Source organism: Ranitomeya imitator, chromosome 2 (genome assembly GCF_032444005.1).
Source record: "Ranitomeya imitator isolate aRanImi1 chromosome 2, aRanImi1.pri, whole genome shotgun sequence".
Taxonomy (NCBI): Eukaryota; Metazoa; Chordata; class Amphibia; order Anura; family Dendrobatidae; genus Ranitomeya; species Ranitomeya imitator.
The window spans coordinates 133349415-133369835 of NC_091283.1; the positions used below are offsets into that span (position 1 = coordinate 133349415).

The window sequence follows — 20421 nt, forward strand, 5'->3', positions numbered from 1 at the left end:
AACATATTTCATCATCATACGTTTATATTATCACTTTCTTCAATTTGAAATGTAAGTGTATGTATGACTATTGGACAAAAAGAAATAGAAATATTGCAAAACTCTACAGCAAAAACCACTAAAAACACTAATTTCCCTTTAAAATAAAATAATTGCAACCAATGGCAATCTATCTTCAGCACAAATAGAAGTAGCTGTGGTGTTTGTACAATGCAGTTCGTCCAATCAAATACTATTTAGGATGGATTTTGTCAACTTTATTAATACGACACTCAAAGAGAACCTGTTATCAGCTTTTTTTAAGCCAAATTAATAGCATGTACAGTAGGTAAAGGTAATTTACAGTGGAGTAAATCCTTACACTGATGACAGGTTTTCTTTAAAGACCAATCCATTGGTAATCTCAACAGAATCCAGGGATAGATAATCTATTGTCCTGGCAAGTAGTCCAAGATAGCTGCTAAATTGCTACTCTAAAGCCTCGCATTTGCATATACACTAGACTAAAGCCCCCGTCACACATAGCGAGATCGCTGCTGAGTCACAAGTTTTGTGACGCAACAGCGATCTCAGTAGCAATCTCGCTATGTGTGACACGTAGCAGCGACCAGGCCCCTGCTGTGAGATCGCTGGTCGTGTCGGAATGGCCTGGACCGTTTTTTGATCGTTGAGGTCCCGCTGGGTAGCACACATCGCTGTGTTTGACACCTTACCAACGACCTCGTTGACAGGACGTCCCATTGAATCGTCATGAAATAGCATCGTTGTACAGGTCGCCGCATCGCTGCTGCGTCGTTGGGGAGATCTCACAGTTTGACATCTCACCAGCGACCACATAGCGACGCAGCCAGGGCCGTATTTGCCACTAGGCACTTGAGGGCACGTGCCTAGGGCGGCGGGATGCGGGGGGGCGCCCTTGAGCTAGGTTTTTTCCTTTTTTTTTTTTTTTTTTATTTTATAAAACTCCGGGGTCAAGTTTCCGCCCCCCCTCCTCCCTCCCCCCTTCCCGCCCCCCCCTCCTCCCTCCTTCCCGCCCCCCTCCCTCCCTCCCTGAAGACGTAATACTCACCTTCCTCCAGCGGTGGCTGCAACTGCGTCTCAGCGCCGTCCTGTCTTCAGCGGTCACATGGTACCGATCATTAAGGGTGATGAATATGCGCATATTCATCACCCTTAATTAGCGCTACCATGTGACCGCTGAAGACAGGAAGGAAGACGCTGAGATGCCAGGAAGTTCTGTGCTGCGCGCCGGTGAGAGGTAAGTATGACAGGGAAAAAAGTGGGGTGCCGTGCACACAGGGGAGGAGGATGGGGAGCCATGCATACAGGGGAGAAGGATGGGGAGCCGTGCATACAGGGGAGAAGGATGGGGAGTCGTGCATACAGGGGAGAATGATGGGGAGCCGTGCACACAGGGGAGAAGGATGGGGAGCCGTGCATACAGGGGAGAAGGATGGGGAGCCATGCATACAGGGGAGGATGGGGAGTCGTGCATACAGGGGAGAAGGATGGGGAGCCGTGCACACAGGGGAGAAGGATGGGGAGCCATGTACACAGGGGAGAAGGATGGGGAGCCGTGCACACAGGGGAGGAGGATGGGGAGCCATGCATACAGGGGAGAAGGATGGGGAGCCGTGCATACAGGGGAGAAGGATGGGGAGTCGTGCATACAGGGGAGAATGATGGGGAGCCGTGCACACAGGGGAGAAGGATGGGGAGCCGTGAACACAGGGGAGAAGGATGGGGAGCCATGTACACAGGGGAGAAGGATGGGGAGCCGTGCATACAGGGGAGAAGGATGGGGAGCCGTGCATACAGGGGAGGATGGGGAGTCGTGCATACAGGGGAGAAGGATGGGGAGCCGTGCACACAGGGGAGAAGGATGGGGAGCCATGTACACAGGGGAGAAGGATGGGGAGCCATGAACGCAGAGTGGGAGGATGGGGGAGCCATGAACGCAGAGTGGGAGGATGGGGGAGCCATGAACGCAGAGTGGGAGGATGGGGGAGCCATGAACGCAGGGGAGAAGGATGGGGGAGCCATGAACGCAGGGGAGAAGGATGGGGAGCCATGAACGCAGAGTGGGAGGATGGGGGAGCCATGCTTGCAGGGGAGAAGGATGGGGGAGCCATGAACGCAGGGTGGGAGGATGGGGGAGGCATGAACGCAGTGTGGGAGGATGGAGTATAAATATGGAGTATAAATACTGGGCCCTATAAGGGGGACACAGTGTGAGAGGACAGTGTGAAGAGGGGACTGGTATAGAAAGGAGAGGACAGTGTGAAGAGCATGTACCATAAGAGGGACAGTGTGGGGGTCATACTTTGTGCAGACAATATAGTGAGGGGCAATTTTTTATTTGGGAGCATTATAATGACACTTGTATCTTTAAGGGCGTCATGTGGAGACTTTCTGCAAAAGAGCGGCGAAGATGGAAGTCTGCAGAGACGGCTGTGGATGAGAAAACTCATCATGGGATCTGGACAAGATGAAGAAAAGGAGAACGGCTCCAGAGGCGACGTCATCTATCAGGTACCTGGATGTAAATGTTATTTGTGATGCTAACTCTCATGTTTTTATATATGTTAGGAGATTTAAAGGGACACTGTCACCTGAATTTGGAGGGAACAATTTTCAGCCATAGGGGTGGGGTTTTCGGGTGTTTGATTCACCCTTTCCATACCCGCTGGCTGCATGCTGGCTGCAATATTGGATTGAAGCTCATTCTCTGTCCTCCGTAGTACATACTGTACCTGCACAATCTGCAATCTTGCCTTGCGCAGGCGTGTACTATGGAGGACAGAGAATGAGCTTCAATCCAATATTGCAGCCAGCATGCAGCCAGCGGGTAAGGAAAGGGTGAATCAAACACCCGAAAGCCCCGCCCCTATGGCTGAAAATTGTTCCCTCCAAATTCAGGTGACAGAGTCCCTTTTAAAGGGGATGTCCAGGCTTGTGATGAGTCTGCAGTCATTCTTTGTGACTGCAGACTTCTGAATTCTCACAGTGCACACTGCACGCTGTCAGGATTCTCTCATGCTGGGGATTTACATTAATGCGATCACGTGCTGACTAGACATGCGTGACCTCCGTCAATGAAAATGAACTGAGCGAGGCCGGGCACATCTAGTCAGAATGTGGTCAGAAGTCTACAAATCACATACTTGTGCTGACATGACCGTCCACCGGCAAGGGAGAATCCTAAAAGTGCAGTGCATGCGTTGTGAGAATTCAGAAGCTGCGATGTCAGGATTCAGCTCTGCAAGTTCCAGTAGTCGTCACATGGACACGTCACTCATATGCGATTTTTCAGACTTAGGGTGTGTGTCCACGTTCAGGATTGCATCAGGATTTGGTCAGTATTTTACATCAGTATTTGTAGCCAAAACCAGGAGTGGGTGATAAATACAGAAGTGGAGCATATGGTTCTATTATAGTTTTCCTCTAATTGTTCCACTCCTGGTTTTGGCTACAAATACGGATGAAAAATCATGACCAAATCCTGATGCAATCCTGAACGTGGACACATACTCTTATGGTCCTGCGACATCGAGCTTCTCTTCTGCTTCTCTTAGTTTTTCACTGAACATTGAGAGCATTAGGGAGAGGAGCTCGTGGGTACATGACTGAGTGTGCAAATCACATATGTCCTTGGCGGAGGGGGGGCACCAAAATGAATTCTTTCCCCGGGTGCCAGAAACCCTAGATACACCTCTGCTGGTATGCTACTGCGAGCGGTGATTACCGGGTGCGGTGGAGGGTGGTCTGTGCACAGGCAGTGAGGCAGGGACTGAGGGTGTGCACAGAGAGGATGGAGACCCGGAGACTGCCCGTCCCAGTCTACGCCGTAGCCTAGAGCCCTCATTATCATAGGAATATGGCAGTTAATAAATTGCTTTTCTGAAGCTTTATAGTGTAGTTTTAGGTCAGGGAGGGTTGGATAGGGATGAGCTAGCAAGGTGCAGGGACAGGTAATGATGGCTACTTGCGAACATGTGCGGCAATTGCGGTTTTGCACTTACGATGATACATAAAACACTGCTAGTAGTGTTTTTTCTCATTGCTGCAAGTACCGCATTTGCCGGATGGCGGCAAAACCGCAAGAGCCGCACATGTCTGTAAGTCCCATAGGGAATGAATGAGGCCGAACGCAGTGTTGCCCTAAGTGATCCATTACGCGGCAGATGCGGAAAAACTGTCGGATCTGCTGCAAAAGGCGACTTTCACATCAGCGATTTTTGCCAAAGTCACTGCCGATAGTGTCATACTCACCAAAGGGGGAGGCAGCACTAAAAGTGCCTAGGGCAGCAGAAACTCTAAATACGGCCCTGGACGCAGCAACGATCCCTGACAGGTCGTATCGTTGTCGGGATCGCTTTAGCGTCACTATGTGTGACGGGGCCTTAATGTCGGCCAGACTTGCTGATTTTGACAAGTTAAGTTGACAGAGCATGTCCTTGACAAATGATTGTTGGGGGTGATAAGGATCTGCCGTGTTAAATTTTGGACTGCCAATCCTTCTGTTCTCCCAAGACAAGCTGCTGCCAGAGAAGTCTGGCAGCTGCTCTCTCAGAGAATATTGATGAGCGAAGTGATGGAATAAAGGTACAGTCACACATAACGATTTCGTTAACGATATCGTTGCTTTTTGTGATGTAGCAACGATATCTTAACGAAATCGTTATGTGTGACAGCGACCAACGATCAGGCCCCTGCTGGAAGATCGTTGGTCGCTGGGAATGATCAGGACCTTTTTTTTGGTCGCTGATCACCCGCCGTCATCGCTAGATCGGCGTGTGTGACGCCGATCCAGCGATGTGTTCACTGGTAACCAGGGTAAATATCGGGTTAATAAGCGCAGGACACTACATACTTACATTCCGGTGTCTGTCCCCCGGCGTCAGCTTCCCGCACTGACTGTATCAGCGCCGGCTGGCCGTAAAGCAGAGCACAGCGGTGACGTCACCGCTGTGCTCTGCTTTACGGCCGGCCGGCGCTGACACAGTGCAGGGAAGCTGACGCCGGGGACAGACACCGGAATGTAAGTATGTACTGTTTTTTTTTTTTTTAACTTTTACAATGGCAACCAGGGTAAACATCGGGTTATTAAGTGCGGCCCTGCGCTTAGTAACATGATGTTTACCCTGGTTACCCGGGGACTTCGTCATCGTTGGTCGCTGGAGAGCTGTCTGTGTGACAGCTCCCCAGCGACCACACAACGACTAAACAGCGACACTGCAGCGATCGGCATCGTTGTCTATATCGCTGCAGCGTCACTTAATGTGACGGTACCTTAAGGTGTTATCTGAGCATGCTTGGTTGCTAACCGAGTGCCCTCAGTTTGCTAGAAAAATATGTTTGAATCCCTCCAGCTGCATGTCTCACAGCCACAACACATGCAGTGATTGCTTGTTTGGTGGGGAATCCCTGCATATGTTGTTGTCTAACAGCCACGTGACCTGCAGCCCCGGGGACTTGAACATATTTTTCGAGCATGCCGAAGTCACTCGGTTCGCACACGAGCATGCTCGCTCATCACTAACAGAGAACACAAGAGCGCTCGATAGAGTGAGCAAGTGCCCCTGTGTATGGTCGATGTTTTCTGAATGCTGAGCTCTGTATAACCCCGCCCACACCACTGATTGGCAGCTTTCTGTGGACACTGTGCATAGGCAGAATGCTGCCAATGAGCAATAGGGGTGGGTTTAAACAGAGCAGGAGGACTGCATGACACGATACAACTAGTCCTCTAATGATAACCCCCCTGATAATACACTGATTTTATTGAAACTACAGAAAGCAGGCCGGTAAGTGACATCATTGGACAGAGGATCTCTCTCTGCATTCTGCTGATTTCATATTTGGTGGCAGATTTCCTTTAATAATTTAGAAACTTTTCAACTATTAATGAAAACAGAAGAACTCCAAAATGTTTGTATATAACCGTTGTTCTTATTTGGGCAGTATAGGGTAGTATTTTGTCAGAATTTAGGCTAGGTCCACATTGCATTAGGGCAATCCGTTTAACGAATGCGCTAAAAATTAGCCCAGAATTTTCTTTTTGTGTTGTATTTTTGCCATTGGCTGAGTTAGGTCATTTGCATTGGCAATGGAGTTCTATGGCAGAACGAACGCTTCCGTTCGCTGTGCGTTCGCCGTACCGGACCAGAAAACGTGGTAGTCCACGTTGGAAGGTTCATCACGAACTAAAGGACCGCTGCAAACACATGCCGATTTTGACATGAGTTAGGATCCGTTACACTAATGGAAGTCTATGGGTGCGTTAACGTGTCTGTTACATTGCGTTAGTGCTGCTTACAAACTGATCCGTTAAACGGATTGCCCTAATGCATTGTGGACCTAGCCTTAGTGCCACTGTATGATAAATAGCAATGTTAGGTGGGAAATGGACATCAGTATTATTTAAAGGGGTCATCCCCTTTCAGTAAATATTTGTCCTCCTACCCAACTGTGACGGGGACCAACCCCTTTAAGTGCTGCAGTTAATAATTAAGCAGTTGTGGTGTTGGCCGATTATCAGCCAAGGTCAGGATTTTACGATAAAAAAGACCAAGCTAAAAACAAGGGATTTCTAAAACAGAAAAAAATAAGTCACCGTGGTTGAAGACCTACATTGTCAGCTGAACATATTGAGGGTCTGCACACCTAAAGCTAATGGCCATATACATATAAAGGAGACACTATTATAGGAAGTCATTTGCTTTTAGCATCAGATGAACCAATATGGATGGGTTATAACATTTTACTTACTGGTATTGTACAAATTTCATTCAGTATTTCAGAATATTTTAGGCATCATAATCTCAAGAGACCAGTAGACTCACCAGCAATGTCCCAAAGCTGAAGCCTCACAACAGCGTCCTTCTCCCAGTTCAGGATCTTGAGAGCAAAATCCACCCCAATGGTCGCCCGGTAGCAGTGAGAGTAGATGTTGTGGACGTATCTCTGGATGATAGACGTTTTACCAACTCCCAGGTCACCAACTACAAGTACTTTAAAGAGGAACTCTCTCTTTGGGGAGCTCATGGTCAGGCCCAGGAGGCAGTCTACACATCAGACCGAGTCCTGAACTGCTCCTGTGCATATAAGCCCACCGCTTGTGTACTCAGCACCTTGTCTGAGGATTCCACATCCAAGTGACAAAGTGTCCTAACCATTTCATAGAAGACGATGATCCGATTTACAGTGGTGCAATCCTACTAATTAAACATTAATTTTTGTAAAGAATGGAATCAAAATTAGAAGACCCTTTGCCTGTATCCTCTGGATGAGTGACATCTTATACGGCTCCACCGTCGATAAAGCTAAACAGAGGGGATCGATTTGGATCCATGTGATGGGGCAGCACGGTGGCGCAGTGGTTAGCACAGCAGCCTTGCAGCACTGGGGTCCTGGGTTCAAACCCCACCAAGGACAACATCTGCAAAGAGTTTGTATGTTCTTTCCATGTTTGCGTGGGTTTCCTCCGGGTTCTCCAGTTTCCTCCCACATTCCAAAGACATACTGATAGGGAATTTAGATTGTGAGCCCCATCGGGAATAGTACAAGGTCTCCTTCATTCTGCTGTAATAGTTATCGACATATTGAGCTTCAGATCACACCGCACTTGTCCTTAATTCCATACAAAGGCACCTTGCAGGTTTAACTCATTGCCAGCTGTGTCGCCAAGGTTTTGTCTTCCAGATTTTGTCTTCCTTAGGCCTGTTTCACACGTCAGTGTCTCCGGTACGTGAGGTGACAGTTTCCTCACGTACCGGAGACACTGACACACGTAGACACATAAAAATCAATGCATCTGTGCAGATGTCATTGATTTTTTGGCGGACCGTGTCTCTGTGTGCCAAACACAGACATGTCAGTGTTCGTGGGAGTGCACGTATTACACGGACCCATTAAAGTCAATGCAGGATGACAGCGCTACATTAAGCGCTGCCCCCCCCACTGGTGCTGAAGCCGCGATTCATATCTTCCCTGCAGCAGCGTTTGCTGCAGAGAAGATATGAATAATAGTGTTTAAAATAAAGATCTATGTGCCCATAGGGGTGGAGCCGAATATTTATTACTGTAATCGGCAGCCCCACGTGACCACATACAGGAGAAGATGCGGCCAGAACAGGAAGCAGCGACAGCCAACGAGGGAGCTTGGTGAGTATTTTCAGAACAGTGGGGGGGGCGCACAGGGGGTGGGAGGGCGATGGGCACATAGAGCTTTATTTTAAACACTATTATTCATATCTTCTCTGCAGCAAACGCTGCTGCAGGGAAGATATGAATCACGGCTTCAGCACCAGATGCTGGTACCAGTGGCGTAGGAAGGGGGTGCGGGGGGGGGGGGCGGTCCGCCCCGGGCAGCACAATGCGGGGGGCGGCCGGCGCTGCAGGAGAAGAAGAAAAAGAAAAAAAAAGACGCCCCTTTAAATCTTCGGGCGGCGCCGTCCGCCGCCACGACCAGGGCCAGCTCCCCCCACCACCGGGCCCCGCCCCCGCCCCCCGCTCTAATACTCACCTCTCCTGGTTCCTGCGGCTTCAGCGTCCTCTGACTCTGCGACGTCTCAGGGCAGAGGGCGCGATGACGTCACTACTGTGCGCGCCGCTCTGCCTCTCTGTCCTGAGCGTCGCAGAGCCGGAGAGACGCTGACTGGCTGCACCGGACCTGCGCTAGGAACGGGAGAGGTGAGGATTTTACTTTTTTTTTTTTTTTCTTTATGTCTGACTGTTTGGGGCTGGGGCAATGCTGGACACACTGGGGCAATACTGTAGACCATGGGGCAGATTGCTGGACACACTGGGGCAATACTGGAGACCATGGGGCAGATTGCTGGACACACTGGGGCAGTACTGGAGACCATGGGGCAGAATGCTGGACACACTGGGGCAGTACAGGAGACTATGGGGCAGATTGCTGGACACACTGGGGCAATACAGGAGACTATGGGGCAGATTGCTGGACACACTGGGGCAATACAGGAGACCATGGGGCAGATTGCTGGACACACTGGGGCAATACAGGAGACTATGGGGCAGATTGCTGGACACACTGGGGCAATACTGGAGACCATGGGGCAGAATGCTGGACACACTGGGGCAATACAGGAGACCATGTGGCAGAATGCTGGACACACTGGGGCAATACAGGAGACCATGGGGCAGATTGCTGGACACACTGGGGCAATACAGGAGACTATGGGGCAGATTGCTGGACACACTGGGGCAATACTGGAGACCATGGGGCAGAATGCTGGACACACTGGGGCAATACTGGAGACCATGGGGCAGAATGCTGGACACACTGGGGCAGTACAGGAGACTATGGGGCAGATTGCTGGACACACTGAATACTGGAGACCATGGGGCAGATTTCAGGACACATTGAGGCAATGCTGGAGACCCTGGGGCAGACTTCTGGACATACTGGGGCAATACTGGAGACCATGGGGCAGATTGCTGGACACACTGGGGCAATACTGGAGACCATGGGGCAGAATGCTGGACACACTGGGGCAATACTGGAGACCATGGGGCAGAATGCTGGACACACTGGGGCAGTACAGGAGACTATGGGGCAGATTGCTGGACACACTGAATACTGGAGACCATGGGGCAGATTTCAGGACACATTGAGGCAATGCTGGAGACCCTGGGGCAGACTTCTGGACATACTGGGGCAATACTGGAGACCATGGGGCAGATTGCTGGACACACCGGGGCAATACTGGAGACCATGGGGCAGATTGCTGGACACACCGGGGCAATACTGGAGACCATGGGGCAGAATGCTGGACACACTGGGGCAATACAGGAGACCATGGGGCAGATTGCTGGACACACTGGGGCAATACTGGAGACCATGGAGCAGAATGCTGGACACACTGGGGCAATACAGGAGACCATGGGGCAGATTGCTGGACACACTGGGGCAATACTGGAGACCCTGGGGCAGATTTCTGGACACATTGAGGCAATGCTGGAGACCCTGGGGCAGACTTCTGGACACACTGGGGCAATGCTGGACACTGGGGCAGATTGCTGGACACACTGGGGGTAATATGCTGGACACACTGGGGCAATGCTGGACACTGGGGGTAATATGCTGGACACACTGGGGCAGACTGCTGGACACACTGGGGAAAGGCTGGACACTGGGGCAGATTGCTGGACACACTGGGGGCAGTGCTGGACATACTGGGGCAGATTGCTGGACACACTGGGGGTAATATGCTGAACACACTGGGGCAGATTGCTGGACAACATGGGGGTAATATGCTGGACACACTGGGGCAGATTGCTGGACAACATGGGGGTAATATGCTGGACACACTGGGGGCAGGACTTGAGGCATGGGCAGAATGTAGATACGGGGCATGATTGGAGACACGGGGCAGGATTGGATCATGGGGCAGGACGGATACGATGGAGGCTGGTGGGGCAGGATGGGGAGATCATATGGGGTAGAATGGATACTCATGAGGGCAGGATGCGAGAACATATGGCTGGAGCCAGGAATGAGATAAACGGGGCCAGGGTGGGGAATAGTGTTACCATAGGGGATAATTAAGGGATATTATTACTGCAGTGATGTATTTATTTTATTTTTTGAGTATACTGTTTTAAATGGGGGGCAGGCCTGTTACTGTGCAGAGTGACACTATATCACCTTTTTTTCTTCATGTGATGTAATGTAGAAGTTGTGAAAAATTAAGTAATGTGTTCTGCAAGCGGAGCTCGAGATAACTGTGTTATTTCCTGCAGAAACGAGTCCTGGCTGGAAGGAATGATGGCGGTCTGTGCTGGATGAAAGATGAAGGACTTCACCTAGAGACGTCACTGGTGAGTCAGTGTTACCTATACACTGACACTATACACTGTATACTATATAGAGGTCCTGTGTATAATGTCACCAGTGATCTCTGTATTACCTCTACACAGACACTGCATACTAAGTACAGATCTCCTGTGAATACTGGCACTTATGGTGATAGTATTGTGGTTTTTTTTTTATTACTGATCAGTATTGTAGTATTCAGTCACTATGTGGTGGTAATATGTGGTCTGGAAATGGTGCGGTGGTATTTGTCCCTTGTATGTAGTATTATTCGGTCACTATGTGGCCTGGTCATGGTGTGGTGGTATTAAGTCACAGGTGTGGCATGTGGGGGTGACACCATTAGGCCCAGTTTAAGTTCTACAAAACAGGAAAACCATTTTTGGTAACCTTTGTGTGTATTGAGCCGGGGGGGGGGGGGGGCGCCAAACTCGGGAACAGCCCCGGGCGGCAAAAGCTCTAGCTACGCCTCTGGCTGGTACCTGTGGTGCCGCACGTGTGCCACACTGATGTGCCACAGAAACGTAGGGGCACACGGACACGGATAATTCCGGTACCGATTTTTTTCGGTACCGGAATTATCTGGACGTGTGAAACCGGCCTTAGACCTATAGAAAACATTCACTCTCTATGGGGCTGCTGAGCACTGCACCTGGCATTTTCTAGCAGCCCCATAGAGAGTGAATGGAGCGGGGTTGGGTGTCGGATCCATCGTTCTACTTTGTAACAAGGGAAAAAAATACTCGTCGACAGATAAAAAAAATCACCATTCTGCCGATGGTGCGGGTCCCAGCAGTCAGACACCCACGGATCAGCAAGTTATTACCTATCCCACAGAAAAGTGATAACTTGGTTTCACTGGACACCGTATTTATAAGCTTTGATACTACAACAGGTAATAACTTGCTGATCAGTAAGTGTCCAACTGCTGGGACCTGCTGAGTAGGGTTTGATCAGAGTGTCACCTTAGTGTGATCGGATTCTCTTGCATGAGAATTGTATGACATGTGTGGATAAGGCAGAGAACTTAATTTCTTCATTTTCGTCATTCTCTTTCTCCGCGGTAATCGGACTGCACTCTGATGACATCTAAGTGCGGTCCGATGTTTCCCACGCACCCATAGACTTTTATGAGTGCGTGCGATCTGATTATCAGATGCACTCGCAACATGCTGCAGTTGTTTTCTTAGGGCAATTTAGCATGAAAAAATAATATCAGATCCGCACTGCTCCATAGTATAACACTGAGCCAAGTGCTATCTGATAAAACATCACATAGCACTCGGCCATGTTATACGCCAGTGTGCGTGAGCCGTTAGAATGAAGCGGCAGTGAGCATGCTCCATGGCTTTTTCAATCATTTTCCATGGGTCTAACCATTAGGCAGCACCTTCTGATTGGACTAATGTTGGGAGCAGTTGGGGTGATATTACTCATAAAACTCACAAACAATCTAGGTTTTACATGCACGTTCCAGTAGTACAGTCTAATGTTCTACTGAGGTGGGTCTTCTGGACGTTGAATGTGAATGTTGTTCTTGGAGGTCACGAAGTCTCCATGGTTGACTACCATAGACCTACACAGAGATTGTGACATCCCTCTAGCCCAAGTCAGGTATGCAGGAGTAACTACTAATATTCATAAAAGAAAATCAATCAAATCTATAAAAAAAAGGACAATATTGTAAGAAAACTTTTATTAAGGAGAAAATGATTTCCCAACTATGAGCATTAGCTGCAGAGTGTCCAAGCCGGACATGTAAAATGTAGCACTGAGAGGGGATATGTGACATGGAAGAGAGGAAAGTGACATGTACACGAGGTGAAAGGCTATTTTTACCTAGAAGTATTAAAGCGTAGGGACGGAATAGATGATTTCTACAGGGATCAGCTCCATGGTCGTTGTCTCAATCACAAGGCTCCTCATCTTCTGACCAGCTGAGGTCATCATCCGAATCTCTCCCAATATCCACTGGAGGGGCTCCTTCAGGCTCCTGTGGATCTGCCTCATCTGTGACCTGCGGAGGAGCCACTGTGAGCTCCAGCCGGGCCCATGTCACGGCCTCAGATTTCTTAAGTGTGATCTCCACTTTTGTGGGCAGCATGTTCACGAAGCAATTTTCGGTGTTAATAACCTGGAAGAAATTTGACAAAGTTTCATATGCAAAACAGAAGCCAGAACATGCCAGAAGAATGGAATTCATTTTGTGTAAAGAAGTGACATCTTCGACTCATTGGTTTCTCTAGAAACGTTATCTGTGGTTAGAAAAGTCATACTTACACCCCACAACTCCAGCCGTTTACTGAACTCCTTCTTGCCTTCAAAAGTAATCTGAATGTCCAACTGCGAGGAGCGAGAAGGAGGGTTATTATTTTCGACTTTAAAGTGCTTTTCCCACTAACAATGTCCATTTAAATCAAGAATAATTTCCACCATTGGATATGTGAAAAATGTTCCTGTGCTGAGATAATCTTATAAATGTGCCCCGGCTGTGTACTGTGTAATGGCTGTGTCTGACCGTGCAAAACAAACAGGACAACACAGGATCGAAGATGATTCTTTCTGTGAGGGGCTAACAAGAATAGGAAAAGGACAAAAAAAAAAGTTTCACAAAATATGGAAAAAAAATATAGAAATTCAATTCACCCCCATTTCTCTCCCTTGAAAATATAGATATTAAAAAATACACATACCGTATTTTCCGGACTACAAGACACACTTTCTCCCCCCAAAAAATGTGAGGAAAATGGGGGGGGGGTGTCTTATAGTTGGAATGCAGGCTTACCGGCAGTGGTGTGGTGGCGGCTGAGGTGCAGGGATGATGAGGCGCAGTGAGCGGTATGGCGTGAACGGGGTCCCTTCCACAGGTGAGGTGACGCAGCGGCCCGGTATCCAAGGTAAGCAGCAGAGCCGGGTGAATCATGGCGTTATCGGTGGCCGCAGCCATCTTCCTGAGGCCGCGCGTGCGCAGATGGAGTGCTCTGCTTCCCGGGGCTTCAGGAAAATGGCCACGGGAGGCTGCGCGTGCGCAGATGGAGATCGCGGCGGCCATTTTCCTGAAGCCGAGATCTAAATCTGCGAACTTGGCTTCAGGAAAATGGCCATCGCGATCTCCATCTGCGCACGCCATTTTCCTGAAGCTCTGGGAAGCAGAGCACTTCATCTGCACATGCGCAGCCTCAGGAAGATGGCCACAGATAAAGCCATGATTCACCTGGTTCTGCTGCTTACCTTGGATACTGGGCCGCTGCGTCACCTCACCTTTGGAAGGGACCCTGCTCACGCCATACCGCTCACTGCGCCTCATCATCCCTGCACCTCTGCTGCTGCCACAGCACTGCTGCAACCCCCCATGGACACCAAGCCGTGGCGTCGCCCACCTAAACAGGAAGGGACCCTGCTCAGCTGCACGCCATATCGCCCACCGCATCACCGCACCTCTGCCGACACCATGCCTCCTGTGACCCTGCTCTGCCACCAGCCCTCAGGTAAGATACCGTAAATTCGGACAATAAGACGGACCCCATCTTATAAAAAAAAAACTTTTTTTCTGCAATTTTCACCCCAAATTTGGGGTGCGTCTTATGGTCAGATGCGTCTCATAGTCCAAAAAATATGGTATGTGGCATCATCGTGTTCAGAAAAGTCCGATCTATCAAAGTGCAAAAATTATTAACAAGGTTGGTAAACACCGTAAACAGAAAAAAATAAAGAACGCCTAAATTGTTTTTTTTGGTCGCCACAGTTCTCCCAAAAATGCTCTAACACGTGATCAACAAGTCACATCTATTCCAAAAATAGTACTAATAAAAACATTGTCTCGTCCCACAAAAAATAAGCCATCACAAAGCTCCATCGGACGAAGAATAAAAATGTTACAAGTTTTGGAAAATGGCGACAACTCCAAAAATATATTTTTTTTTTACAACTTCTGATTTTTTTTTCACCAAAAAACTGGACATGTTTAATATCACCGTAATCGTATTGATGAGGAGAATCGTATAGCGAGATCATTTTTATCACATAATGTAAAGCGTAAAGACAATTCACACAGAATTGCGTTTTTTTTTTTCCCACAATTTCACCGCACTGTTTTTTCCCGTTTTCAAATACACTCTATGGTAAAATGAATGGTGACATTGAAAAGAACCACTCGTCCCAGAAAAACAAGCCCTTAAATGTCTATGTGGACAGAAAAGTAAAAGAGTTATGACTCTGAGAAGGGGAGGAAAAAACGGAAACGCAAAATTCGGAAATTGGCTGCAGAGTGAAGGGGTTAAATAGTTGTGTTTTGTACTATGAAGAAGACGTTTGTTCTTTTCGCCTTGACCTCTACCAGTCCTGCCCCTGAAATTAACTAGTAAATACTAGGATCTCTCCTTTACAATTCTTTCTCCCGTCACCACCATCTTCAGGTTGTGTCCGTTTTCCTTACCTGGGTGCGGTTGGCCAGAACCTTAGTTACATCTGGCAGAGCCGTTTTGGCATAAACAGTGATGACAACGAGGCTGCTGGTTTGGTGCCAGTCATACCGACATGTCACTTTCTGAAAAGAAACAGAATAGTAAGAAAACTCCTATACAGGCCAGGTACATTATAGCAACTACTATAAGACATATCCCCATTTATAGGCCACTATCAAGTCATAGAAGTGGCAATGAGCCCCACTGAATATTGAATGTGAATAAGCCAATCAGTGATATGGCTTTTACTATATGGTTTTGGCCCTAGTAACATGTGCTACTAATGCCATGACTCCCAGGGTGCAAAATAATATATCTACAGCTGCCAAACATTAGAGAACAATATGCATCTTAATCCAGAACAGAGAGCTTGATTACAGTGATGTGTCATTTACTAGGCTGTGTGCTGCAGTTTCAATGCAATCAGTGTTTTATCAGCAGGAAATTATTAGAGGACTAAATGTCTCATGCAGGCCACTTCAGCTAATCTGTGTAACCCAGCCCCTATCACTGATGGCAGCTAACTGACAGTGTACACAGGAAGCACTGATGGCAGCTGACAGTGTACACAGGAAGATACCAATCAGCAGTGTGGGCGGGGTTATAAACAACTCAGCATTCCGACCACTGCTACATTTACAGCAGAGAAAACAGGGATTCTATCAAATCCTATCAAAACTACACTAAGCAGCCCAGTAAGTGATACATCACTGGATGCAGGTTCTCCGCCCATTCACCATGCAGTTTTCAGATTACATAAGAAAAAAAAAAAACTGCCGACAGATTCCCTTTAAGATGACCAGTTTCTGACTAGTCAGACGTTACAGATTAGGAGACCGGTTACGAATATTTTGTTATGGTAGAACTAATTCTCATTTATTTTCTTCTTCTGTGATCATCCAAACTGAAACATTACTATTCCCTATAATGTGATTGTAACATGGAAACAGCAACTAAAAGATAGATGAAAGACAATCAGTGTCATTTGATAGCAGATTTTTATACCCGCCTGCTCTCCTGCAGAGGCAGTGAGGTACGTCACTATTTTGCTCCACCTTTGGGGGCCTTTTTAACTTAAATGAATGTAATTGAGGTTAAAGCAATTAGATTTCATTAAAATTAAATAAATAAAATTGTAAGAAATATTCAACTTAGGGAAGGTATAATGATTTATATACAGTATCCAATCTTAAAAGGGGCAGAACCCCTGTTAGCAATAAAGCCTTCTACGAACAGGCTGATTAAAACTTTTCTATGGTCTACCTGTTATTATTGAATCCTAGCCAGATACTGTAAGAAGTGATTAAAACAAGGGCACACACTAGTAAAGTCCACTGTCCCTTTCCCTATACATATCGAGGATACTTTAGTAGTGTGTGCTCATACTTGAATCACCTCTTATCTGGCTAGCATTCAATAATAGTAGGTAGACATTCCGGAGCGTCTTCTTTAGGATACAATACAATTTGCGCTGTGATACATACATGTATATGATCAACGCACCTAGCAAATATCCTTGATCTAGAATTCATAAAATTTTAAAATATAAATAATAAATGTGACTTTTAATTGGCCTGTTAGTGGATGGATTTTTTTCTAATTGGGCATATGCCACTTTAGTATTAGGTATATAATTTACTATACATTGCATATAGTACACAGTAATGTATTCTTTTTTTTTTTCAAAATGTCTAATAAAGCCCAAGTATTTAAGCAAATTAAAAAAAGTATGTCCCCAAAGGTGGACTACTCCTTTAATGAACTGCCTATTAGTTTTATGTAATGTAGCAATGCTACTCAAGAGCAATCTGAGGTATCACAGGAACCATTTCTGTTTAACGTCCGGCTGGTTTAGTTCAGTCCTCATAAATCACATCATAGTAAATCATAAAGTAACAAGTTCATATTCTAGGTTTATCTCCCATGCACTAGGTGTTCGCCAGCCACCCTACATACCTCCCCACTCTGTCTAAAGCAGTGGGCACCTTCTACCACTTGTCATGGGATTCTCAAGAGGGCATTGGCATTACCATGTAACCCCCAGCTCTATGTTCCACATAGAAACAGAAATCCTACAGGACTAGAAACCAGCGGGTAATGCAAGCATTTTCCCCTTTTTCTTTTTCATTCACCCGAGTGGGGAACGGTCTGACACCAATTTCAATTTTCACCCTAATAAGAGATAGCATCGCAATCTGTCGCCTGCCCACCTTATGGTCAAGTATTCCTTTTCTACGATGGAATACTTTTTCTCACAAGTTAACAGTCTCCTGCTCAGTTGGAGAACAGGATCCTCTCCGTGTATTTCCTGAGAAAGGATCGCTCCCAATCCAACTTCTCACACATCCGTTTGGGGAACAAATTCCTTCTTAAAGTCGGGTGCAACCGGGAGTGGCTGCTTACACAGAGCTACTGTCAGATTACTAAAGGCTGACTCCACCTCTGACTGATTTTGTCCCCGTAGGAGGTCAGTCAGGGTTGCGGCCACCATGACAAGTCCTGTCCTATGCTACTTGAGTGCAATAAATCCAGGATTACGACAACCTCATGCGACTCAGTCAATATGCACTCTATACACTGGATAGTCTTTAGCATCTCGTGAATGCAGAGGACGCCCACCTTCTTCCCAGGAATCAATTGGAGAGGGAATGTGGCCCTCACAAGGGTCACCAAACTCCTTGAATCAACCAGTCCAGTCATTTGCCCACCATTCACTTTTACAGGACAAATTTGGGGCCCCTCGCTGGGTGGACAGTCCACACTGCAGGCCAGATATGCATAGAATGAACACCGGCGTCCCATGTTACCGTCCATTTGCTAAGTGGCCAGGGGACAATGGACAGCTAAATGACCTGGGCCATGACATCTCCTGCAATTCACAATCTCGGTATAACCTCCAACACCCCTTTGGACTTTGAAGGCTCCACCGCCTTTTTACCCTCCGCCCCCTGATGGGACTGCCAGTATGGAGTGGGTTGCCTCCCCAAGGAATCGTTGACTCCCTGATACCTTTCGACTAGTCTGACAAAGTCAGACCAAGAATATCCCTGGGCAACCCAAGTCGGGTTCAGAAGGGAGTGCTCGAACTCGTCCATTACAACTTGCTCTACCATCTGTGCTGGGATAGAGGACTACGGCTGCAACCACTTTTGGATGAGATGCAGCAGATCAAACATTTGGGAGCATGGGAGTTTGTCACGGGGACATGCCCAGCGATAGACACGTTGTGCCTTGGCAGACATGGTCTCCCCCAGGCGCACCAAAGCTTCCGTTTTCAATTTAGCATATTCTTTGGTGTCCTGTAAGGCTAAATCATAGTAGGCCTTCTGAGGCTCCCCCGTTAAGTATGGAGTCAGGACCTCCACCTCCCTTTCGGTGACTCTTTCAAAAACGGTTAAAAAGGCCTCTATATCATCACCTGGGATGCATTTTTCTGCATCATTTTTTCCTCACCACATTCCAGTTAGAAAAATAATCAGCTCTGACTTTAGAATCGGTGGCACTTGGTGATCAGGTAGAAAATTGTTCTTTAATGCAGAAAATTAACACATGATTGCAGGGGAGTGGGTACAGCGGTGAAAGACGGCCGGTTTCGCTTTGGTCGGACGCTTCAATGGGTCCAAGAATTCTTGGATACATGGCGGGCAGCAATCTCTCTCAACTCTTCAGCTGCTCACAATCAATCTGTCATGGCCAATTAACCCCTTTTAGTTCTATATGTACTAAAGTTACAGGATTATTTAGTCTAGAAAAAAGACGACTGAGGGGCGATCTAATAACCATGTATAAGTATATAAGGGGACAATACAAATATCTCGCTGAGGATCTGTTTATACCAAGGAAGGTGACGGGCACAAGGGGGCATTCTTTGCGTCTGGAGGAGAGAAGGTTTTTCCACCAACATAGAAGAGGATTCTTTACTGTTAGGGCAGTGAGAATCTGGAATTGCTTGCCTGAGGAGGTGGTGATGGCGAACTCAGTCGAGGGGTTCAAGAGAGGCCTGGATGTCTTCCTGGAGCAGAACAATATTGTATCATACAATTATTAGGTTCTGTAGAAGGACGTAGATCTGGGGATTTATTATGATGGAATATAGGCTGAACTGGATGGACAAATGTCTTTTTTCGGCCTTACTAACTATGTTATAAACTATGTTAAAGTATTACTCCAGGTCTATCTCCCATCCACTAGGTGTCCGGCAGCCACATTACAATATATTTATCACATTCCTGTAATAAAACAGGTATCAAGCCTAGGTTTCAGGATTTTGGAAGACAAAAATATCACTGCTCACTGCTCTATTCTTGCAATCTGAAGTACCTGAAAAGGCAGTGGAAACCTGAAGGGGCGCTAAAACACAAGTCCAAACAGAGAATTAGAACTTCAAACGCAGCCTATATGCACAATTGTACATTCATCTCTTACTTGCTTCCCGGGTGGCTGCACCCACAGATGTGTCCCTGTGCTGCATCCTTTCTGCTCTAGAAACTCATTGAAGTCACTTGTTTTAATGGCACAGCATGACCAGTACTTCATCCTGTAGAGAAACCATCAGAAATAGGTGCATTACGCATCTATGTAAAATATTCAGCCTCTTACAGTAATGTGCAATACCTACAGAAGGCGGCACAAATACCATAAAAACAAACTATTAAAAGAAAAGTTTCAGCACTTCTGCAGAAATATTCAGGGAAAATAGTATTCCCAGGACACAGAACCACAGAATAAACAATGGTTTGACCTCAAGAGTGAAAGGATGAGGCCTCCGAAAGTGGATTTTATACATGGAAAATAAAATATCTGCAGATATGTCACTAACCAAAAGTAAACAAAATATGGAAAAAAATATATTTTTAAGATAGTAACACTCAAACATATAGGATAAATAGATAGTTTCTGAATCTTACATAATGTTGCTGTGAACATATATTTCATGGATAGAACATGTATTCATTATAATCAATGGAGCAGTTTACTTATCGGTAAAAAAAAACAAAAAACGTCGACATGTCCATTTTTTTATAGGTTTCCTGGATCAAAATTACCCTTACAAGTCTACAGATCCATGAAAAATCACTGACAACACACACTGTTGCTCCTGCGCACTTTTAATAT

At 46.9% G+C, this 20421-nt stretch overlaps 2 protein-coding genes across 4 annotated transcripts in view; both read right to left on the bottom strand.

The window, feature by feature from the left end:
* Nucleotides 1-7047, bottom strand: part of LOC138662120 (ras-related protein Rab-38-like) — a 12799-nt gene extending 5752 nt beyond the window's left edge. The window contains exon 1 of the mRNA XM_069747273.1: nucleotides 6846-7047. Within this exon, the coding sequence (XP_069603374.1) occupies nucleotides 6846-7047 (202 nt within the window). The remainder of the gene's footprint in view (nucleotides 1-6845) is intronic.
* Nucleotides 7048-12524: 5477 nt separating this feature from the next.
* ITGB1BP2 (integrin subunit beta 1 binding protein 2) overlaps nucleotides 12525-20421 on the bottom strand; it is a 75212-nt gene continuing 67315 nt past the window's right edge. For all 3 annotated transcript variants that reach the window (XM_069747272.1, XM_069747271.1, XM_069747270.1), the window contains 4 exons: nucleotides 19732-19843; nucleotides 15279-15389; nucleotides 13124-13186; nucleotides 12525-12977 (listed from right to left, as the gene is read on the bottom strand). In XM_069747272.1, the coding sequence (XP_069603373.1) occupies nucleotides 12750-12977; nucleotides 13124-13186; nucleotides 15279-15389; nucleotides 19732-19843 (514 nt within the window). In that variant the 3' untranslated portion in view covers nucleotides 12525-12749. The remainder of the gene's footprint in view (nucleotides 12978-13123; nucleotides 13187-15278; nucleotides 15390-19731; nucleotides 19844-20421) is intronic.